Source organism: Fusarium oxysporum, chromosome I, assembly GCF_013085055.1.
Source record: "Fusarium oxysporum Fo47 chromosome I, complete sequence".
Classification (NCBI taxonomy): domain Eukaryota; kingdom Fungi; phylum Ascomycota; class Sordariomycetes; order Hypocreales; family Nectriaceae; genus Fusarium; species Fusarium oxysporum.
This window is the reverse complement of record NC_072840.1, coordinates 2,113,744-2,134,200: the sequence shown is the minus strand read 5'-3', so window position 1 is coordinate 2,134,200 and position 20,457 is coordinate 2,113,744. Positions and strand designations below refer to the sequence as shown.

General features: G+C 49.9%; 3 protein-coding genes across 3 annotated transcripts; 2 read left to right on the top strand and 1 right to left on the bottom strand.

Moving 5' to 3' along the window:
- Positions 1-961: 961 nt before the first annotated feature.
- FOBCDRAFT_235270 (uncharacterized protein) lies at positions 962-5,544 on the top strand (the record flags this gene model as incomplete). The annotated part of the gene is made up of 2 exons (XM_031181357.3): positions 962-5,395; positions 5,449-5,544. 2 exons carry the CDS (start codon positions 962-964, stop codon positions 5,542-5,544), a joined length of 4,530 nt encoding a protein of 1,509 aa, XP_031042125.3.
- Positions 5,545-6,723: 1,179 nt separating this feature from the next.
- On the bottom strand, positions 6,724-8,970 carry FOBCDRAFT_2485 (Pleckstrin homology domain-containing protein). The gene is made up of 3 exons (XM_031181356.3): positions 8,467-8,970; positions 8,137-8,326; positions 6,724-8,058 (listed from the first exon to the last, which is right to left on the bottom strand). Exons 1-3 carry the CDS (start codon positions 8,757-8,759, stop codon positions 6,820-6,822), a joined length of 1,722 nt encoding a protein of 573 aa, XP_031042124.2. The 5' UTR covers positions 8,760-8,970; the 3' UTR covers positions 6,724-6,819.
- Positions 8,971-17,634: 8,664 nt separating this feature from the next.
- On the top strand, positions 17,635-20,424 carry FOBCDRAFT_210903 (uncharacterized protein). Its single transcript, XM_059609316.1, has one exon. The coding sequence runs from the start codon at positions 17,851-17,853 to the stop codon at positions 20,044-20,046; it is 2,196 nt and encodes a 731-aa protein (XP_059463806.1). The 5' UTR covers positions 17,635-17,850; the 3' UTR covers positions 20,047-20,424.
- Positions 20,425-20,457: the final 33 nt, after the last annotated feature.

The window sequence follows — 20,457 nt, the reverse complement described above, 5'->3', positions numbered from 1 at the left end:
TCTTTCCATCCTTATCTTACTCTAACTGCCACTTTATTCGTTCATCTTGTTAATCTTCTTTCCCTTTCATCGACACTCTATTGTGACGCTGACTTCCCTTGTCCCCCTCTCGCTCGGCTGACAAACAACCGAACCGACGTCAAAATATCTCCACTGGAGCCTTTCTCACTGACAATTGCGGCTCTTCTACCTACTGTACCTAATAAGGTACGCTACGCTACCTCCATCTATTACGCTACATGCCAGGACCCGTTCGTTCAGTCAATTTTGACTCCGATTCCGCCACCCTAAACCCAGCCTAACTCAGAGTTTCCGTTCGAGTCAATATTCGGCCGAATGCTTTCGTCAGGTTGAATTGAATCGTATTATTCATTGGTTCCCTCTTTCCCTTTGACAAACTCGTTGGACCAACCATCACTCAAAATCGAGTCAAGCTTTTAGCACCTACTGCACTCCACCCACTGAAGGACCCCCGGACTACGGCCATAACACAGCACCGTACAGCCGACTGTTAGCTGCAAATCCCCCTGCAACTCATCCCCTCTGATCCCATATCCCATCTCGATCCCCATCCCATTTCTTCCCCCCTCCCCTTCAACCTAACATCGCGGCGGCTGTATTCCTCAACATATACTTAGCAGCCCGAGCTTTTACTGCGCCGCGCATCAGGTACTATACTTCCTACTGACTGTTGCAGCTGGCCCGTACAGTTAAGGTACTGCATCAGAGTCTCCCCACTTCGTAGGGAACTTCCACCACTGTTTTCGCACGCATACGGTACCTTACCTTACTTTCACTCATACGCTACGCACACCCGACCTCGCAGACACGCCCCTCATCGCATCTTGAATCTCGATCTCTTGCTGGCCGCTGCGCAAGGCCCAAAGCCACTGGCCACTAGGTGCCAAGGACTCGCAGTCCCTCCGGGGCTTCGATTCCCTCCTCTTCTCCAGGCGCCTTCATGCAGCGGCTTCCTAGTTTCAACTCTCCCTCGTCTCCTTCTGCCTCTGCTTCTTCGAATTGTCCCGTCGCAGACTCAACCGATCAAGAGAAGGAGGGTCGCAAAAAGCATCCACCACCAACCTCAACCTCTACTCTGGGTTCAGTACCCACATTTACGACTCCAAGCAACACCACTACCACCAGCACGACTGACGCCGAGCTTGATACCGACGTTTCAGTTCTCGCTGCTGCTGCTGCTGCTAAAGCTGCCGGGGAAGCTTACAACAGGGTCACCATAACTGGCAGGAAAGCCTACGACTCTCGCCGCATATCAGAGGCACCAGCATGGAGGCACGAGCTTAGCATACCAAACTTGGCCTCAATCGCGCCCTTTTCTGACTTTGCGACCTCCTTCTCGCCAGCTTCGACTACCGGCGCTATTCGCCAGTCAAGTTTGTCCACCGCCGGTAGTCCACGAGGTCTTAGCGCGTCCACGCGAGGGCTTCCACAGACTCCCATTCCGGCGAAGCGTCCCTCCGCCCCGTTCAGAGGTGAACCCGTCATGCACCCATCACCCATCAAGAAAGCCCGCACTGGGGCATCACCACCTCGAAAGGTCGAACTTCCTAACCAAGCCGCGAATCTTGAACCCTCAGCAAGGGGGAAGCAGCAAGGGCCCCTCTCGCCTCTCTTCTTCTCACACACGCCAGCGAGGCACGTTCATCGTCCGGCCAGCTTTCCCGCAACCGATCCTGCTATTTCTATGCTTTCACGTATGCGAGAGGACCCGGCTGGCGGTGTCACGACCTTGAAGTTGCCTCGCGCAAGTGTGAGCTCCATCAGCCCAGGAAGATCAGAGAGCACTCCTGGTAGTTGGGGGTCTTCAATGGACGCTCCCGCTCATACAACGACTCCAGACAGTCGTAGCCTCCCTCCGGGGCTGCAGATGCTACAAGGTGTTGGTGTTATCGAGTTTCTGGAGCAGGACGAGAGGCCTACCTTTCTGATAGACCTGGACAATTCCGCGAATGCTAGCCGTGCCGGCTTACACATCCTCTACTACAACGCGTCTCTACGAGGAGCACATGAAGTGCTTCAATATTTGTCAGTGGACCAAGAAGATGCTAGTGCAGACACAGATTTTGGTCGCTTCAAATCATGGATTATGACACAATCCAAAGCTCGTGTGTCAGCTGATACTCACAAGTATGCTGGTATTACCTGGACATTATCAACATTACGTCGAAGGTTTCGCTTTGTTAGCGCCCAGACTTGTGTTGCTACTCCTCGCCCCAGTACTGCGTTGCCACTCATTGACGAGACAGCTGCTTCGGAAACGAGAAGTGCCGGACACTCACCGCAGATGCCCGTTACTCCTGACGCCGAGCTCGTTGATGCGCCAGATTATTTCGGTGATGCTGAACCTATTAATGCTAATTTTGGTCGCGCAGATGTTGATGCGATCATGGAGGGAGGTGACACGAGACTACACCCTGACGAGTTTACAAACCAAGTCTTCCAATCGCAACCCGCAAGGTCAATTTTCGATTGGACAAGGATACCGGTGTCGGATGCACTTCCTCCTCATATAAAGTTTGCTCGTTCTGTAGATTGGACGGCTACTCCTCTCGGGCCAATCGAAGATTGGCCTGCGGATCTCAGATCCATGTCCAACCTCATCATGGGCAGCCCACACCCCGCTGCCATGTACTGGGGTCCCCAGTGTGTGATCATCTACAACGAAGCTTATCTTGACCTTGCAGGCCAAAAACATCCCAAGTTGATGGGGTCTTGCTACATGGATGCCTGGCCTGAGATTTGGGATGAGATCAAGCCTGTGTTCAAGAGCGCACTAGAATCTGGACAGGCGACAATGAAGCACGAGAATCAGCTCTTCATTAATCGGCACGGCTTCTTGGAGGAAGCTTTCTTTTCGTGGTCTATTGTTCCCTTGGTGGGTGGTGAAGGCGAAGTGGTCGGACTATACAACCCAGCTTTCGAGAATACCCGCAGACGAGTCAACGAGAGACGAATGCTGATGCTTCGCGAGATTGGCGAGAGGACGGCTGCAGCTACCACTGTCGCAGGTTTCTGGCCCCAGGTGCAAAAGGGACTGGAGTTCAACGAACACGATGTGCCCTTTGCCCTGATCTACTCGGCCAGAGACGACACCGAGAGCGAGGTTTCATCATTACATTCTGGCAGCTTGATACACTCACCCCAATTGGTTCTTGAGGGGAGCCTTGGAGCACCAGAGAATCATCAAGCCGCACTTTCACACCTTGACATGCGGCAATCTGAGGATGGCTTCGCGCCTTACATGCGCCAATCAATGGCTGCAGGCGGTGTTCCAATTGTCCTCTCTGAAGAGAATGGTAACCTTCCTACGCATCTTATTGATGGTCTTCACTGGAGGGGCTTTGGCGATCCCTCAAAGACGCTCGTTGTTTTCCCCGTTATCCCGACCACTACAGGAGAATCCGTGATTGGATTCATCGTGATGGGTGTCAACCCTCGCCGACCCTATGACGACGATTACAAGCTGTTCATTCATCTGTTGTCCCGGCAGCTAGCTACCTCGATGGCTTCAGTGGTTTTGTTCGAGGAGGAAATCAAGCGTGGTCAAAGGGCTGCCCGCCTCGCTGCACTGGACCGTCAAGAACTCTCGATGCAACTTTACCTCCGTACACAAGAAGCCGTGGAAAGCGAGTACAGATTTACTCGAATGGCTGAGTTCGCTCCTGTCGGCATGTTCATCGCCAACTTCGCGGGCAAGATCAACTATTGCAACGATATGTGGTGGCAGATCTCGAGGCATTCCCGGTCCGAAGATTCTGTCGATACTTGGATGGATAGTGTCAGAGACGAGGATAGACCAGCATTGGAAGATGCGTGGGACAAACTCCTCAGAGAGAAAGTCACGATTTCGGTGGAATTCCGGTTCAAGTGTTCTCAACAGAGCGATGGAAACACGATTGATACCTGGGCTCTGATGAGCGCTTATCCCGAACGGAACCAAGAGGGCAATCTTAAGTTGATATTTGGCTGTATCACCGACATCTCTTCTCAGAAATGGGCCGAGAAAGTGCAGAATGAGCGACGTGAAGAGGCGGTCGAGATGAAACGACAACAAGAGAACTTCATTGATATCACCAGCCACGAAATGCGGAATCCTCTATCAGCGATTCTACAATGTGCTGATCAGATCGCAAATAACATCACCATCTTCGATTCGCATTCTGTCAAGGCAGATGTTGAGAACCTACTGGACGGATGCCTGGATGCTGCAAACACAATCAATCTGTGTGCCAGTCATCAAAAGCGTATTGTGGATGATATTCTGACGTTGTCCAAACTAGACTCGAACCTCTTAGCCGTTACACCCATCGACGAACAGCCCGTTAGAGTTGTGCAGCGTGCCCTCAAGATGTTCGAATCAGAACTGGTTGCCCACGATATCGAGTTTGACTTCAACGTGGATGAGAGCTTCGAGCAGTATGGCATCAAATGGGTGAAGCTTGATCCTTCCAGACTGCGACAAGTCTTGATAAATTTGATGACAAATGCTATCAAGTTCACCCAAGGTCGTGAGAAACGAGCCATTACTGTCAGCCTCAGCGCTTCAAAGCACGTGTCTGAAGTCACTAGGAAAGGCATCTCATATTTTGATAGAGTCGACCATCAACGTACTGCGGTCATGGATATCAACAACACTGATGAGTGGGGTCATGGTGAGGAGATCAACATTCACTGCACAGTTGAGGATACTGGTCCCGGCTTAATCGAGGAGGAGATGAAGCTTCTCTTCCAGCGATTTCAACAGGCAACTCCACGAACACACGTTCAGTACGGCGGCTCGGGATTGGGTCTCTTTATTTCTCGTATCTTGACAGAAATGCAGGGTGGACAGATTGGTGTTACGTCCCGCCGTGACATTGGTAGCAGCTTCAGCTTCTATGTCAAGTGCCGACGCTCTTTGACTCCTCCTCAGGATTACGAACAGATTACACCGTTCAAGATCGCTCGAAAGTCTCATGCCCCAGCCATTCCGCAGAAGCCTGAACTCAATCGCCAACCATCTCGAACGACGACGACAACCGAAGACACAACCCAACTGTTTGATGTTTTGATTGTGGAGGACAACATTGTCAATCAAAAGGTTCTTCAACGACAGCTACGAAACTGTGGCAACAACACGTTTGTTGCAAACCACGGCAAGGAAGCTCTGCAGACTCTCGAGCGTTCAAGATTCTGGGCTGGAAAAGAGACCGAAGGTGTTGACATCTCTGTCATCCTGATGGATTTGGAGATGCCTGTCATGGATGGAATGACCTGTGCTCGAAAGATTCGAGAGCTGGAACGAGAGGGAACCATTGTGCAACATATCCCCATCATTGCAGTTACGGCATATGCACGACCGGAGCAAATCGAGAGCGCCAAGGCCGCAGGAATTGTGAGTTGATCGTGCCAGATTTTGTTAACTTATCCACTAATAATTTATTCTAGGACGATGTCATCTCCAAGCCATTCCGAATTCCTGAGCTATTGCCCAAGATCGAAGAGTTGGTCGGCAAATACAAGAATCTTTCGGTGTCTGCTTGATGCTGTATAGGTTCTGTTGAGCCAGCTCATGCTTAATCCTGCATAGATGCTGCGCCAGCTTATACACCTGATGCTCTGTCAGAAGAACTATGCAGTTTCTCCACGGTTTACGAATATAACGAAGTCACTCGACCTGGATGGTTAGACATACGCTCACCCTCACTTTCGACATAATTACTTCACCAACCTATTACAACCTACTATTCTCTATTTGGCTCCATGTAGCATTTGGTGTCATGACTTTTGGCGTTTTGGAAAGAGACAAGGCTGGTTTGCGGGATGGCGAGCCTGCAAGATCATTGAAATGTAGAACATGGAAGCGACTCTTTTGGATTTTATGTGTGAATCTCTTTTACAGAGCATATGGAGCAAAAATATCAGTGAGGATGGGACACGATGAGCATTAACAAACACGATAGAGGATACACGACGTGCTGGCGTTGTTGGCGTTGTTGGACTGATGGACGTCGTTTTGTGGATGGATATCTCTGGACAAAGATATGGGTTGTGTTGGTTATACCTGCCCTACATGATCATGGTTGATCATGATTGTTATCTGCATATATCTAGATAAGACCGTTTATTCGGTGGATGTCAGCTCGACTTGTTTTATGATATGGTGATCTCTGTGAACATGATGAAGCATAAAGCTACATATGGCGTGGGAGGTTATCCCGAACCTAATCGTCGTCTCCGCGAAGGATGAGGACTAGCAAGTGTAATACTAATACTCGAAGGCAACTCAATTGATATAGATAACGCGAGATGGTATGAATGAAGACCATGATCAACCATATCTGTTTCTGATGTTCTAAAATGCCATGATGGAGCTTTCAAGGCTCAAGTGGTAAAGAAAAATCAATCACTTCATTGGTACAGACAAGATAATCAACACGCAGCAGTTGTATTATTAGGTATTAATTATCTCCATCCCGGGTATCAGACAAGAAAAACAAGAAGCAACGACGCGGGCAACTCGACTCATCAAAGTCGAAAGCCCATTCAACATTTTTTTTCGGTTTTCGGACATCCATCAGATATCCCTTTTCTTCAACATCCTCCTCTCCTCCATCATCTTCAGTAACTTAGCTATGGAAATTGGTATCAGTGAAGCAGTCTCGACAGGGTATCTCGGTATCTTGTGAAGAAATGCAGATGCAGTTCCATCCTTCCATTCCCAAACCCTCTCAATGCGCGTGTTGTATGGTGGTGTTGGGGTTTTTGTTTCATTGTGAATTCAGTCATAAATTTCAACGCTCAGCGCCGGACCACCCTCTAGGCGGCGGCAGTGACAACGGGAGCGGGAGCAGCGTCCTTGGGCTTGTCCTCAGCCTCGGGCTCAGCGGGCTTAGCAGGCTCCTCAATCTTGGGGGCCTCCTCGGTCTTGAGCTCCTCGGTCTTGGCCTCGGCGGGCTCCTCCTGGACGGTCTCCTCCTTGTTCTCCTCGGCGCGCTTCTCAGCAGGCTTGGGGGACTTGCCGCGGATGGTGTTGCGGAGCTTTGAGAAAGGAGACTCCTTCTTCTCTCCCTCAGCAGGGGCGGGAGACTTGTCACGCTTGCCGAAAGCGAAAGGCAGAGAAGACTTGCGCTTCTCCTTGAGGTCCTTCTTGACCTCAGGGGCAGGAGAGGTGGCGGCAGCAGTCTCGGTGGTCTCGGTGGGGACGGTAGCGGGGTTGGAGACGTCAACGGCGAGGGGAGTGGTGGCCTCAACAGGGGGGATCACAGGAGCAGTGGTCTCAGCCTCGGCCTCCTTGGTAGCCTCAGGCTCAGTGGGCTTGAGCTCAGGGGTCTTCTTCTCCTTCTTGGAGAAGACGTTACCGAAGAAGCTGTTGCGCTTGGTAGCGGTAGGCTTCTCCTTGGGGCTCTCGGCAGGCTTGTCCTCAGCAACAGCGGGGACGGCCTCAGGGGCAGTCTCCTCAGCGGGCTTAGCGGGCTCCTCAACGGCAGCGGGAGCAACCTCCTCGACAGGCTTGACAGGCTCCTCGATCTTGGGGGTCTCCTCAAGAGCAGGGGTCTCGACAGCGACCTCGTCGGCGGGCTTGGCCTCAGCCTCCTTCTTCACTTCCTCCTTCTTGGACTCCTCCTTCTTGCCGAAGCCGAAGAAAGATGTTCGCTTGCGGCTAGCAGATCGGCGCTTGGGCTCCTCGGACTTGACATCCTTCTTGCGCTCGTCCTTGGTCTCCTCCTCCTTGGGGGTCTCCTCGGTGACGGGAGCAGCCTCCTCGGTAGCAGGGACAGCAACGGCAGCCTCGGCGGGAGTCTCCTCCTTAGCGGCCTCAGAAGCCTTCTCCTCCTTCTTGACAGGAGTAGGCTTGAAGCTCTCGAGGGTGGCCTTGTAGGTCTCAGACTCAGTAACGGTGGTGGCAAGCTCCTTGGCCTCAGCGATCTTGAGCTTCAGCTGAGCAACCCAGTTGTCGCGCTCAGCAGCGCTGGAAGCCTTGAAAGTGTGCTTGTTGCCCTTGGAAGTGAGGTGGAACTTGTGAGAGCCGTCGATCTCGGGCTCGGTGGCATCAGCCTGCGGAAATTGGCGGTTAGCTTACTGTGACATGTCGGCAGTTGACGCTGCATGAGATTTTGTGGGTCCAGAACTTACCAGGCTGATGACGCTAGATGGGTTCTTCTTGTCACCAACGAAGAGAAGACCCTTGCCAGTCTCGGAAGCCCAAGCAATGTTAGAGTGAGCAGTCTCGGCGGACTTCTCGCTCTTGAGGTAGTGGGAGAGAGCCTTGGGCTCGACAGCCTCGGTGCCGAAGAAAAAGAACTCCTTGCTGGGGATAAGGTTCCTAAAGGGGTGTGGCGTTAGTGCCCTGTTCTTGATGGTTCGAGTCCTGTTGCGTTTACAGGAGCAAGCTCCCTTCCACCAACAAGATGTAGAAAGCTTGCCGGCAGCAAGGCTGGGACTCGCACATGCGATTCTACTTACTTGGGGAAGCTCAGGCCTTGAGCCTTGTGGTTCAAGTGACCCTCCTCCACGGGCTTAATCTCCTCCTCCTCCTTCTTCTCCTCAGCCTTAGCAGCCTCCTCGGCAGGCTTGGTCTCCTCAGCGGGCTTCTCCTCTGTAGCGGGAGCGGTCTCGGCGGCGACAACGGGTGTCTCTTCGACTGGCTTTGTCTCGGCGGTAGCCTCAACAGCCGGGGCAGAGATGCCAGCGGTAGGGGCAGCGATCTCAGGCTTGGTCTCCTGAGGGACCTCGATGTTCTTCTGTTCCTCGGCCATTTTGAAAGATTTTGGGGGGTATCAAATGAGATTGGGTATCACAACAAACAAAGACGTTGGTATAAAAAAGGAAAGAAAAAAGGAAGTTAATCCAGAAACAGGCGTTGGATTTCAGATGGAGCTGAAGAGCAGGTAGAGGGGAAAGAAGAAGGAGGGAAGAGAGATTCGCAGAAGACGGGGAGGCTTGGGGTACTTATTTGTTGGTGTCTTGCTATGGAAAAAGGGATTAGAAGAGAGGTATCCTATCCCATGGATGCCCAGGTTGGAAGGGTACGGTACATTCAGACAGGGTCACACACAGTGAACAGGCCTAAAACTGAGGACGTGGGTCCGGGCGGGGCGTGTGCAGAAGTGGGCGGGAATTAGGGGAGTGAAGAGATTAAAGACCGGCCAGGGCAGGGTTAGTAGGGAAGGGAACCTAGAGGAGAGAGAGGGAGGAGTCATCAGTGTGAGTGAGTGATGGGCACCTCATATCAGCAGTCAACTTTTCAGTTGATCAGTGGCTATACCGCACAGTTTGTAGATGTGTTGGTGCCGCACGAGGAATCACTGGATCGTATCTGAAGTGACAGTACCTGTACTGTTCAAGATCTGATTTGCAGTCATTCAAGTCCGATTATTCTATTCAAGCCACACAATCTCCTATTTTCTCACGATAAACCGTAATCTCTTAACGTCTCCGGAGGAGCACCTCATCAGTAAACGATCCGCTTATTAGTCTATTCATTGGCTACTCTCGCGTCAATACACCGGCAATTACATGGCACATCACAGCTTCTAACACCCACTGATGGTTGAGCAACAGATCGCATCTATCTATCCGTTTGATAAGGATTTACGATTACATCCACCACAGCTCATGCAATCTGCAACATGATACATCACTCATCTGGTTCCCCAGCAACTAATATCTCCTCAAAATTGCCTGTCTCTCATTAACCAATTCTATGCTTCTTCTCAACAATCTCATTTTTCTCTCCTTGTTGTTGCTGGGTGATGCCCTGGTCTGTGCTGCATTAAACAAGTGGAACTAATATTGCAGATGCCCCATCGACCTGCCGGCTACCAGTGGATTGACTCTAGCGAATGACGCTAACCGCGGACAAAATTGCAGTAGCATATTCAGGGCCCACGTACTCGATACGTACCTTCTCATTCTCAGACGGTACACTCGTTCCTTACCTTACCTAACCTTACCTAACCTTAGGACTTAGGTTCCGTCTGAACTGGGCGCACGCTCATCAAGGCGGGCAGGTTAAAGTAAATAGCACTTTCCTTGCCAACCTTCAGCACATGGAGCAAAGGAAGCAAGGGAAGGCGCTCACCGTATCCTCCGTTTCGGCCGTATCCAATAATTCTACTCCTGTTGCTCATCATCTCTTTAATATTCTTGATATAAGCTTCATTTCGCACCACCAAGCTATTACCCATTCTACATGCCTCTGATACTTGACTGGCAATTCCGGGCGTCTTCCGAGTAATTCCCAGTACTCCGTTCCGGATTGTATCATGATATCAGTTATCCTTGAGATAGAGACAGAATATACTACACTCATCGTCACGCCTTGATTCATTGCCGGTGTATGCAAAAATACCCGTGCAAGTCTCAGCGCTATTCTTTACCAGGTGTATCCATCGGCTCCATCTTGGGCATGGAAATCATCCCTCGATTCAAACTACCCATCGAATACGGTGTTGACTGCCCTGGAACTCTACCTGTCCGTCAACCACTATATAGAAAACCATGCCAAGGCGTCCTCACCCCATCTCCGGCCCTGACTCAATCGTGCGGGTCTTGGTCCTAGAGAAATGGAAGACAAATTTCGCTGTTGATTGCCCACTGATTTTCTCTTCTAGCTCGGTTTCTGAGCAATAGCACGAACAGGGTCTCGAGACGGTGCTCAATATCGATCTCCAAACAGCCTTTTCCCCCAATCGTCTGTATCATCCATCTCCACTCTACCGAGCAATTTGCTCTAGCACTTGGGCTCCTTGTGCATCCTTAGGATCACGAAATGGACTAAAAGCCATGTGCACATCAATTTACAACTATGACTTTCTTTTGACTCAGTGGCTCATTGTATTGTTTAGGTGGCTATTATTCCCAGCCGCGGCGTCCAGCGATCAATCGTGCGTACGGATATTATTCCTAATAATAAAAAACAATTTGCCCAGCTCCTAGGATCTTCCACGAAAATCCAATCAACATCCAATGTCCTGCCGCCTCCTGTCTCCGGCCTTGTTAAAAGCCCCTTGACAACAGGACTGGCTTCTTTCCGAACTATCCACCAAGTCCTTGTCCCTGGATTTCTCGCTTGAGCCCAGTGCCGACGAGTGCGCCGTGCCCAGGCGGCCAAGATCAACGCAGTTGACATGGTCTTGGGTGGATCATTATAGAACAGAACCCGAGATGATGTTGTTATGCCAGAACCAGAGCGTTTCGACAAGTGGCCGTCTCGACATTTTTCAGCCAGTCGTCAGTGCTCTCCTCAGCGCAGAGGTCGTCTGCTGGACTGCATGACCCTGTCATTGGCTTCTTGGCTCTGTTGTGTCTCCTGCACCACTTTGGCACTCAGATGAATCACGGCGCTACCCGTAGCTGCCATGAGGCTCTATTGTCTCATGTTTACTGCAATGGATCTTGTGACGTTGGCTTGGATTTGAGCATCGTCTCAGGTCAAGAATTACGTTTTGTTCGATTTTTCGACACACTGTTGCTGCCCTTCTCATAGCCCGCAGCGTATCCCTGTTCCGCCTGGGGATGCACCAAGCACCCAAGTGTCAGGTCATGTCATATCAGGTCACGCTTCAGCTACCCGCAGCAGCGTCATCCTCTGGCAAACGCTTCTAACCAGTAACCTTATGTATCAACCCTCCAACATGTCGTGGCTACGAGAGCCGGCCATCACAGAAACTCTACCGAGCACACCATCACAGCACACAGCAGGTTTATGTCTGGGATCTGGTGATTCCTTGCTCATCGATTTCTTCAACGTTACCTACCTTACCTAAGACCCAAAGTTCAAGGAGAGACTGGTCTGATCTGGTTTCAAGCCTAAACATGGCCTTACGGCGGCTGGGCGCTAGCGAAAACGTCGTATTAAACAGTATCCGCATTGTGCCCTAACTCAAGATACTCTGGCGAATCAATCAATACGGTCTACTGAGGCAAGGGACAGGACCCCATAAAAGATACATTGCCATGCACGAAAGGTACCTCGCTGGACTTGTGAACCAAGCGCATACTTTCTGATTCCCAAGATAGTATCGGTACCTTACTTTGACCGCTAGACCCGTAATTCCTGGCCTCCACAGCCCTTATTCGCCTGTTGTTAAGCTCACTCACTCTCAAGAATCACGATGAATGAGGAGAATGTTACCCTGTAGATTGACCAACAGTTGAGCAAATGCGATCAAGAACGGAGGTTGAACCCAGGGGATACACCCACCAAATGTTCAACGTGTATCAAGTCGAGCTATACATGCACCTGGAGGCTGTTTCATTCCACACACAGCCATTTCCATTTGTCCAACACGAACATTAGAGGTTGTCTACCCATTCACAGTAGAGGCACAACAATGTCACGGTTCCGCGATGCCACACTCAGGCCTTTCATCAGCCACTCAGGATTCGATTCCATAATCGAGGGCAGACCAGACTACTGATCAACCCCAGCCGTGGCTCACACGATCGCGCTCTCTCCCTCACCGTGCGTTCAGGTGACTCCCAGTTCAGCTACCGCCTTGACCAACTCGAGCACAGTTTTGTGACAAGTTGGGGATAGTAGATCAGCCAGAGCCGCGATCACCAAGCCAGTTTGGGCCGTTTACCGCCCTGAAGCCTCCTATACCAGTGGACCAGCTATTTGGACTACAATACGGATGTTCATTCCTTCATTCCCTTGACTCAAGCATTCCGAGACTACTGCTACTACTGAAAGTTAGAGACTTGGTTGGCAAGACACATACTATCCATCGAGGCGGATCAAAGCCGAGACAATAACAACTCTGCAGAGGATACATGACCAGCGGCACGAGCGGTACAACCAATTCTCTGGATGTGCCAGAAGATTGTGTTCCAACCATATACAACGTCTGCTAACCCAAACCGGCTGACGGTGGCTTTGTTAGACAGGAGCCACGAGAATGCCATCAAATTGAAGTTCATGTGCTTCAAGAGCCTCGAACTCTGGTTCCGTTCCGGGCCCCTTCTTTTCGTCTGAGCTGGCTCCCAAGGCGTTATAATTTTGACTGATATGATCTTCCCTGATCCCTCTCACCGTGTCGACTTGGCTCTGATCTACAACCACGTCCTTTCGGAGATTCGTACACCAATAACCTCACAAGAGAGCAGGATGCTTCTGGTGCACACCCGTGATCACCATACATACATGGTCCGTGGCCGGTTGACAATGCAATCTAGGTCCACATGCCCATCAGCGCAACCACAGTCAAGCACAGCTCTCCACATGCAGGATTTCGGGTTGTGGGACCAACCCTGCAGCCTCTTTGGCGTCTGGCAAGTATTGCGACGTGAAGGTTACGGAAGGATTTTTGTTGAACTCGATCGCCAACGTCCAAGACGGTTTATTTCTTCAACAGCAGTGTTGCATTGCCCCTTGGAACCCCGGAATAGAGCCCGAAACAGCAGAGCGTTCGTTTCGGTCCAATGCCCATTGTGATGAAATTTTATCCAGGGCACACCGACATTCGATGTTGAGATTTCTCGGTTTCCATCCCTGATGAGCGAGGCTGATCCCTTCTTCACTAGACCTGAGTCCGCTGAAGGGGCCCTGTTCTATTCATATCGCGGCTTAAAATTTCGTCGCCTCTTCCAACACTGCGACTGGGCTTACTCATTTCACGATTGATCAGTGGTCATTCACATTCGCCTCGTTGTTTACAGCGTGGCTAGCCTCTCCTATTTGAAGATCATGACTCATTCGCTATGAGGGAATGGTTATCATTTTCCATCGCTGCACCATTATCAACAAAAGAACACTCGACCTCGGTCCTACGTGATTTAGAAAGACTGCTCGCATATTTTCGCATTTTGTCAAACAATAAGCTAGCAAGGCAGTTCCACAAGATGATCTTATTTGAGATTTTATGCGACCGTGCAATTTCACTTATCCTAGCGGCCCTTTGTTGTATGGCGATCCACCTTTTACTCTGTGGTTGTCGTGATTGGACTCGTGATTCTTCATGTGAGTGGGCTCTTGTAGAACCTGTTTTGACGTTTTGGAGGTCGATCTGATCAACCTTAAACGGCCGTTTCCCGCTATGAACGATCATGTGTTGTTCACAAGCCTTTGTTCCATGCATTGGCCACAGCGGTGCCCGTCCTATGTCTTGAACGGCGCCACCGTTTCGAGTCAGATGATTTGGCGTCTTTGGGGTTCATTCCTCCTCATCTTGACATGATCATCCCACCCGCATACTGCCGATCCCCGAGATACCAATATCCTTGGTATGTCTCTGATAATAGTATCAATCTCAAAGACGGTGCATATCTCCTATGAAGGCTTCAATTCTGAACCGCAGTTTTCTATATTAGGCTTTATCTTGTAGAAGCATGAGAATTCGGAAGCAGAATGCCTTCGAGTCAGTCCCATCGAAGACATCGTAACCTCTACCATGGTAGCTATCACCAGTTTCTGTACCTCATTGTAAGGACGTCCAAGACAGATGGAACCGAAGTTCCCGTTTGCATGATCTCGTGCGCATGCGTGTCATGATCTTATACACAGCCAACCTTGTTTAACCGCCCGTTCCGTCGTGCCCTGGAATTGGTCGAGTCAACCGTACATCAAGTACACGCATGATAGCATGAGTGAATGCGTGGTATTCCATGCCGGCTGTCACGCTTTTGTCGTCCTAGGACAATGACGACTCATCTCGAAGACTCGAGCTTATCCTCGTCGAGAAACGAAACGAAACGTTGATGCAAGCCCCGCACCCTTGCAGATTGAGCCACGCCCATGTGCCATGCTTTCATGCCCACCACCACTTCTCTGATGGCACCCAAAACTCCCGGAACGGCTTGTTTCTCATGTCTGCTTGGCTGGTGGTGTGTTGGACCCTTGTCCTGATCTTGGGCGTAAGCTAAAATACTTGGTCCAGGTTAGCCTGTTCATTGCTTGTCCTTGGCCCTATCAAGGCTATCATGCACCGCACAGTCTGTGCCCGGCATGTGAGTGTGTACGTGATAAGGCAGAGATATTGTGAACCCAGGCCTACCATGCCTGATTCGATGAGAGATTCCATGCCTAGCGGGGACTTCTGCATCTCGAATTTTCTTTCTTGTCGGCTGGGTTTTCTGATCTTGGATCAGACGAGCGATCTTCGTATTATTTCCCTCTTTCAACATGGCACACTCCGTGATCTGTCAGCCCGTTTGTCCATATCTTGTTTAACATAACTCTCGTGGGGTATACTGAGACGGCGGTGAGATCAAGGCGCCACAGTTTGTTGTACCTTGAAGTTAACATTGGGCATAGAAGGTGATGCATAGTATACGTAAGTGACACAGGAACGGTGTCATTGCGTCAGGATCAGATCTGGTAGCCATCATGCAAACTCTATACAAGCGTGTCTCAACTTACAAGATATCCGAGCGTCTTTAGGTCAGTTCTTTGGGTTGTTAAGGCTGTTGAACCGCCACTGAGGATCTTGGAGTTGATTGGAGCCTTCTTAGAGGACTCCGTATTGGTTCGGCCGTGTGTCAATGGATCTTTGATCGAACATTTCGATCTGCTTCGATGAAGGACTCCCCCAATGAGACTGTTGCTCGGTATACCGCAACAATGTCTGTTCCAGCATGTGTCTGTCCCTGATTCGACAAGTTCTCAGTGAAATAGGTACATGTTTCGATAGTGTCGATTTTTGACCAAAATGTATTGCGCAGGCGTCTGAACATTGGCTGTCTATTGAAGAAGGTTTCGTTTCACAGGTGTCCATCATCGTTTCTTCCGACTAGTCTGGGTCGAGTAGCTTTATTTCGGGATATCGAAAGCTAGGTGTCCAAGTCAGGGGGCTCTTGAACGGCAGAAGATAGGTGATTGGTTCAAAAAAGTGTCATAAAAATTACAAGGGTATTATTTCGATGTATTAAAATTGTATTCAAGCTTGCCGGCATTGCAAGTATTAGCTTTCGTGAATGTCTGGGCAGTACAATGACTGTAACTTAACTTTGAACCCTTCTAAATCTGCTCAACTATATGTAACTGGACATTGCAACATGTAATATTGTTGTAGGGTTGCTCGGTAGATGGCACTATTGGTGTCTTCGGCTGGCTCGTCCTTGGAAGTTCCTCAACGGTTCAGGGGTCTCTCGGACATGTCTCCTTCTAATGACCGTGGAGATCTGTCACAACTAGAAAAGTTGCAGACCAATGAGACATGGGAGTCAACGATATAGACAGGACAATTAGACGATAAATTGTAGTATCGTATGTGTGGGTGACCGAATCTTGGTGGGATCGAAGTTTCATAATGGCGGCGGACGACACGATTACTGCTCGAGGGACTGAGAGACCCTGAAGAAAGTAAGAAATGTTTTCGTTAGTCTTATTACAAGAGTTAATCAAGAGAAGAGAATCTCTTAGCAACCGGCTGATCTGTGAAGACCCCATGTGCCTGTTCTTAGCTTTCTGACCCCAACTCAGGTCTTGCAGTGTGCATTTCTGAAGCCAAGTACTATTCTTGAAGGAAGTAAAGACCAAATATGTTCTTGGGATCATTTCCTGGTGATTATTTGATGTTTGTATCCTGTAAAGGGGTTGTGCGGTTGGATGCCGACCGAGAGCTCGAGTCTGGGGGTTAGCCCCTTTTCCACATTTGATGGAGAAGACGCATGTTGACAGGATGAATAATGTTGCGGTGCATTGCGAGATGATTATTTCTGTTTTTTTGTCGTAGAACAGATGAACCAGTGGGTGTACAGTGAACAGTCAGTTGATGCAGGTCGCCATGTTCGCAAGATGGAGGGAACAGCACATGAACCATCACCCAGTGTGTTGAGGTTCTTTACATCTTCGGGCGTTTCTGCATAACAAAAAGCCTACTTGATATTTAGAGAAGTCTTCAGAGGGCATAGGAGGCTAGAGACGGTGCTGGGAGAATGTTTGCTGCCTGCCGAGTTCCCTAGCCATGCCCTGAGATCTAGGGGATATATCACGGGCGATGGTTCTACAGCGCCAGCACCGCAGAACAACAGCACACGCCCACTATTATGTCAGGGAAGCCGCGTATATAATTTATAGAGATGCATATACGATAGAATGCCCATAATGGTTGAGTTACAAGACACCCCTTGTTTCGTCTGATGTCTCATTTACACTAATATCCACTACAATTACTTGTTTACAACTCCCTATTGTACTCTATTGTGCTAAATGCTCTATAAAAGCCTGCCACTTGGCCAACACTGCGAGTGCACTTGGGCGTTTGTATTCCTAGGCTCCCGTGTTAGGAGTTCGTTTCGTGTTGACGTACCTGAGCCACACTCCATAGCCTTTCTCTTTCTGCACCTCCACTCGCGCTGCAAACACATCTTCACAAATCACCTAGTAGCTAGCTACTTAGTTGGCAGTGAATAACGGCCTCCTCATTCACATGGAGTGGGGTATTTAATCTTCTCTTCTATTGTCTCTCTTCCTTTCTTGCTCCTACTTCTCACTTCCTCTTTTCATCCTCACCCTTCCCTTCTTTCTTCTCCCCTAAGCCCAACATCTGCACTCCATCTTGGACTTCTCTTGGACTTTATTTCTCTCATATTTCTTGACAATCTCGCCGTTCTTGCACGGCAAAGCCTCCAGCCATGGCTAGACGCAAATCAAAAGCTAGACCTTGGAACAAGAATAAACAAAATGTTCCTGGCAACATTCCTGTCAACTCGACGATTGACACAAACTCAGAATGGAACACAAACGCTGGATGGACTCAGACCACCACAGCCAACTATCAACATGTCCACGTACCTCTCACCGAGGTGACTCCTATCTGCAAGCCTGAGGATCGAGGACGATATGGCCCCAAGGAGTCTCGAGAGCGCCTTGAGTCGCAAGGCTACCATCCGTTGGTCACTAGCATGACCAAGGAAGAGGTAGAGGCCTCTTACGAAGAGAAACGCAAGAAGAGCCTTGATAAGCCAGATTTCATTGAGTATGCCTGCGAGGGAAAAGAACAAGGCTTCGAGGGTCGATATACTTCCGACAAGAATCTGCTTATCAAGGCATCCGAGTCCTCCTTTGAGAGAAGGGATGAGACACCCGAACTCACCAAGGAAGTTTTCAACGGGACACACCCCCAAGGTCTTCTAATTGCACAGCACCTTGCTTCGCTCGGCATCAAGCAGCTTGAGAAGCTTGCTCTAGCTCGCCCACGAGAATGGGACACCCTTTCCAAGGGTATGGCCATTTGGGATTTCACTACCAAAAGTTTCCATGGCGAACCCTCCGGTCATGTTTTTTTGTGTCTTTTCCCAAAGATTTCTCAGGGAGCTTTCAGCAAGTCACCTGCCCACAGGGAATCGCGAAGAGAGGAAAAACTTACTCGAAAGAATATCGTCAAGCAGATCAGGTGGATTTACTTTCTATGCGGTCCTACAGAGCTACCTGCTTGGCATCCCGAAGAAAAACTCAAGATGCAAACCGAGGGGCCGAGTGCGGAAGTCTGGCGCTGTCGCACCACAGGCACAAAGCCACCGCTGGTTGTGATCAACATGGCCAGGTCCATCCCAGACATCAATAAACTCGACCACATGATGCGAGACTATGTCGACCAACTCAAGCATCTCGACTATTACATGTCTAAGCAAGTCGCACTGAAGAATATGTTCGGCCTACGTAAGTTCCATTGCCTTCTACATCTGTGCTTTCGCTCACAAATCATAGTCACAAGCATCTTCAACAGAAGAACAAACATTCGCGTTCTTCACTTTCAGAAAACGCCGCTTCTTGACCGACGACTGGTGGCCTGCATCCTGCGTGCTTGCCCTCATATTACCACACTTGGCATCTATCAATGCCCCCTGATTCACTTTGGTGATGTCATCTGCCTTTTGGACCTTATCCACGAGGTCAACTTGAACCGCAGCAGTCAGAGCTTGCCGCTGGTAGAAGCCTTGGACTTTTACCCTCTATACCATGCCGGCATGCCCTTCAAGTTACCCATCAACGACGAACCCACAAAGGCAGAGAAGGACCGTGGTATGGAGCCTGCCGCAAGGGAAACACATGGATACGGCATCACTTGGACCTACATGCCCAACGAGGTCCTTCAGCGAGGCATTTTCGCTATTCTCCTGAAAACTGTTCTAAAGGCTCGCAAGATGGGCATCCGTCTTCTGATGGATAAAGACGCAGCCTTCATGAAGTACCTCTCGGATATTCCCATGCTACCCGGCATCATTTTTCAATTCCTAGACGGCTTGTACCGCTATCTTGATCTCAAAGAGGCTGGATCCGAAGACAACACCGCTATGAAAAGAGCGAAGTACGACATGATCCTGGCCGTACACGCCGGCCTACAGTCGCCGTATCGCAACACCCTCGACCCCTCCGATGACGTTACCCGACGGGTTACCTCACTCTTTTGTCGTTCGTGCGGGTATAAGATGTTGGATATTTTCTTCTGCAGCAACAAGATCGGATTGCCACCTCACCGACGAACCTGCGCTGGGTGTGAGTTCCAGGCTTGTCTCGACAAGCAGAGCGACCATCAAAAGCACCACGACCTCAATTTGATGGGACGTTTCTTAGAGAAGGACTGGGATCCCAAGGGTTTCAACGTTGATGCTCCGGTCCATGACGATGGCCAAGAACTCCTTTTTTTGCACACCCGAAAAACCACAAACGATCTCCCTCTGATGGTGCTCCTCCCAAATGGTGAATTCGACCGGCCGTCGTTCCAGGAGCAACTTATCTGCGAGCATAAGGAGAACAACGACTGTCTCCAGGGCCTGCCAACTCTTCAGAGCTTGCTCCTACAAAAGGACGCTGAGAAGGCCGACGCCAAAGACCATGCTCTCCACGTTGATGCATGCCGAGCGCTTTCGATCATCATGAATCACCATGACTTCGAGCTTGCTATGCACGATAAAAATCACGGTGTCGGGGGTCATTTTTGTGAAGGCCAGGGATGGCGTCCTCTCTCCGGAGGCTTCAGAGATAAAGGTGTAAGCCACACATTCGAGTCAGCCACGAAGGCGGCCGAAGACCTCAAGGCGAGGGCCGACATTGCAGAAGGTCGACGACCGGAGCAGGATGCTGCGGGATTTTGGTGATGTTTGGAAAAACCCACCAAGGTCAGCCCTAGAACTTGGGAATTTGCGGAACGTTTGGTTGCTTTTGATTTGTTGGTACATGGCACATGCAGAACCCAGGATGCGGTTTTGCTTACGATACTGGAACAACTTGATGATAGCTACACGGAGGACAGAACGGGAGCTTTCGAAAGAAAATGGACGCTGGCTATGATGGGAGAACGGGCACAGCTTGGGATGGTTGGTGCTGAGATAGCTATTTTCTGATCCGTAGCCTTAATCAAGTTCATAGAACAAGCGGCAGCTCTCGTGAAATTTCGTCAAGACTCTGATCATCATGGCTAGAATGTATCATAACGAGTCTGTAAAGACATATAGATCTTGTCATCAGGATATGAGGTTCATGGAGGTTGAAGGTCGAGGTAGGAAAAG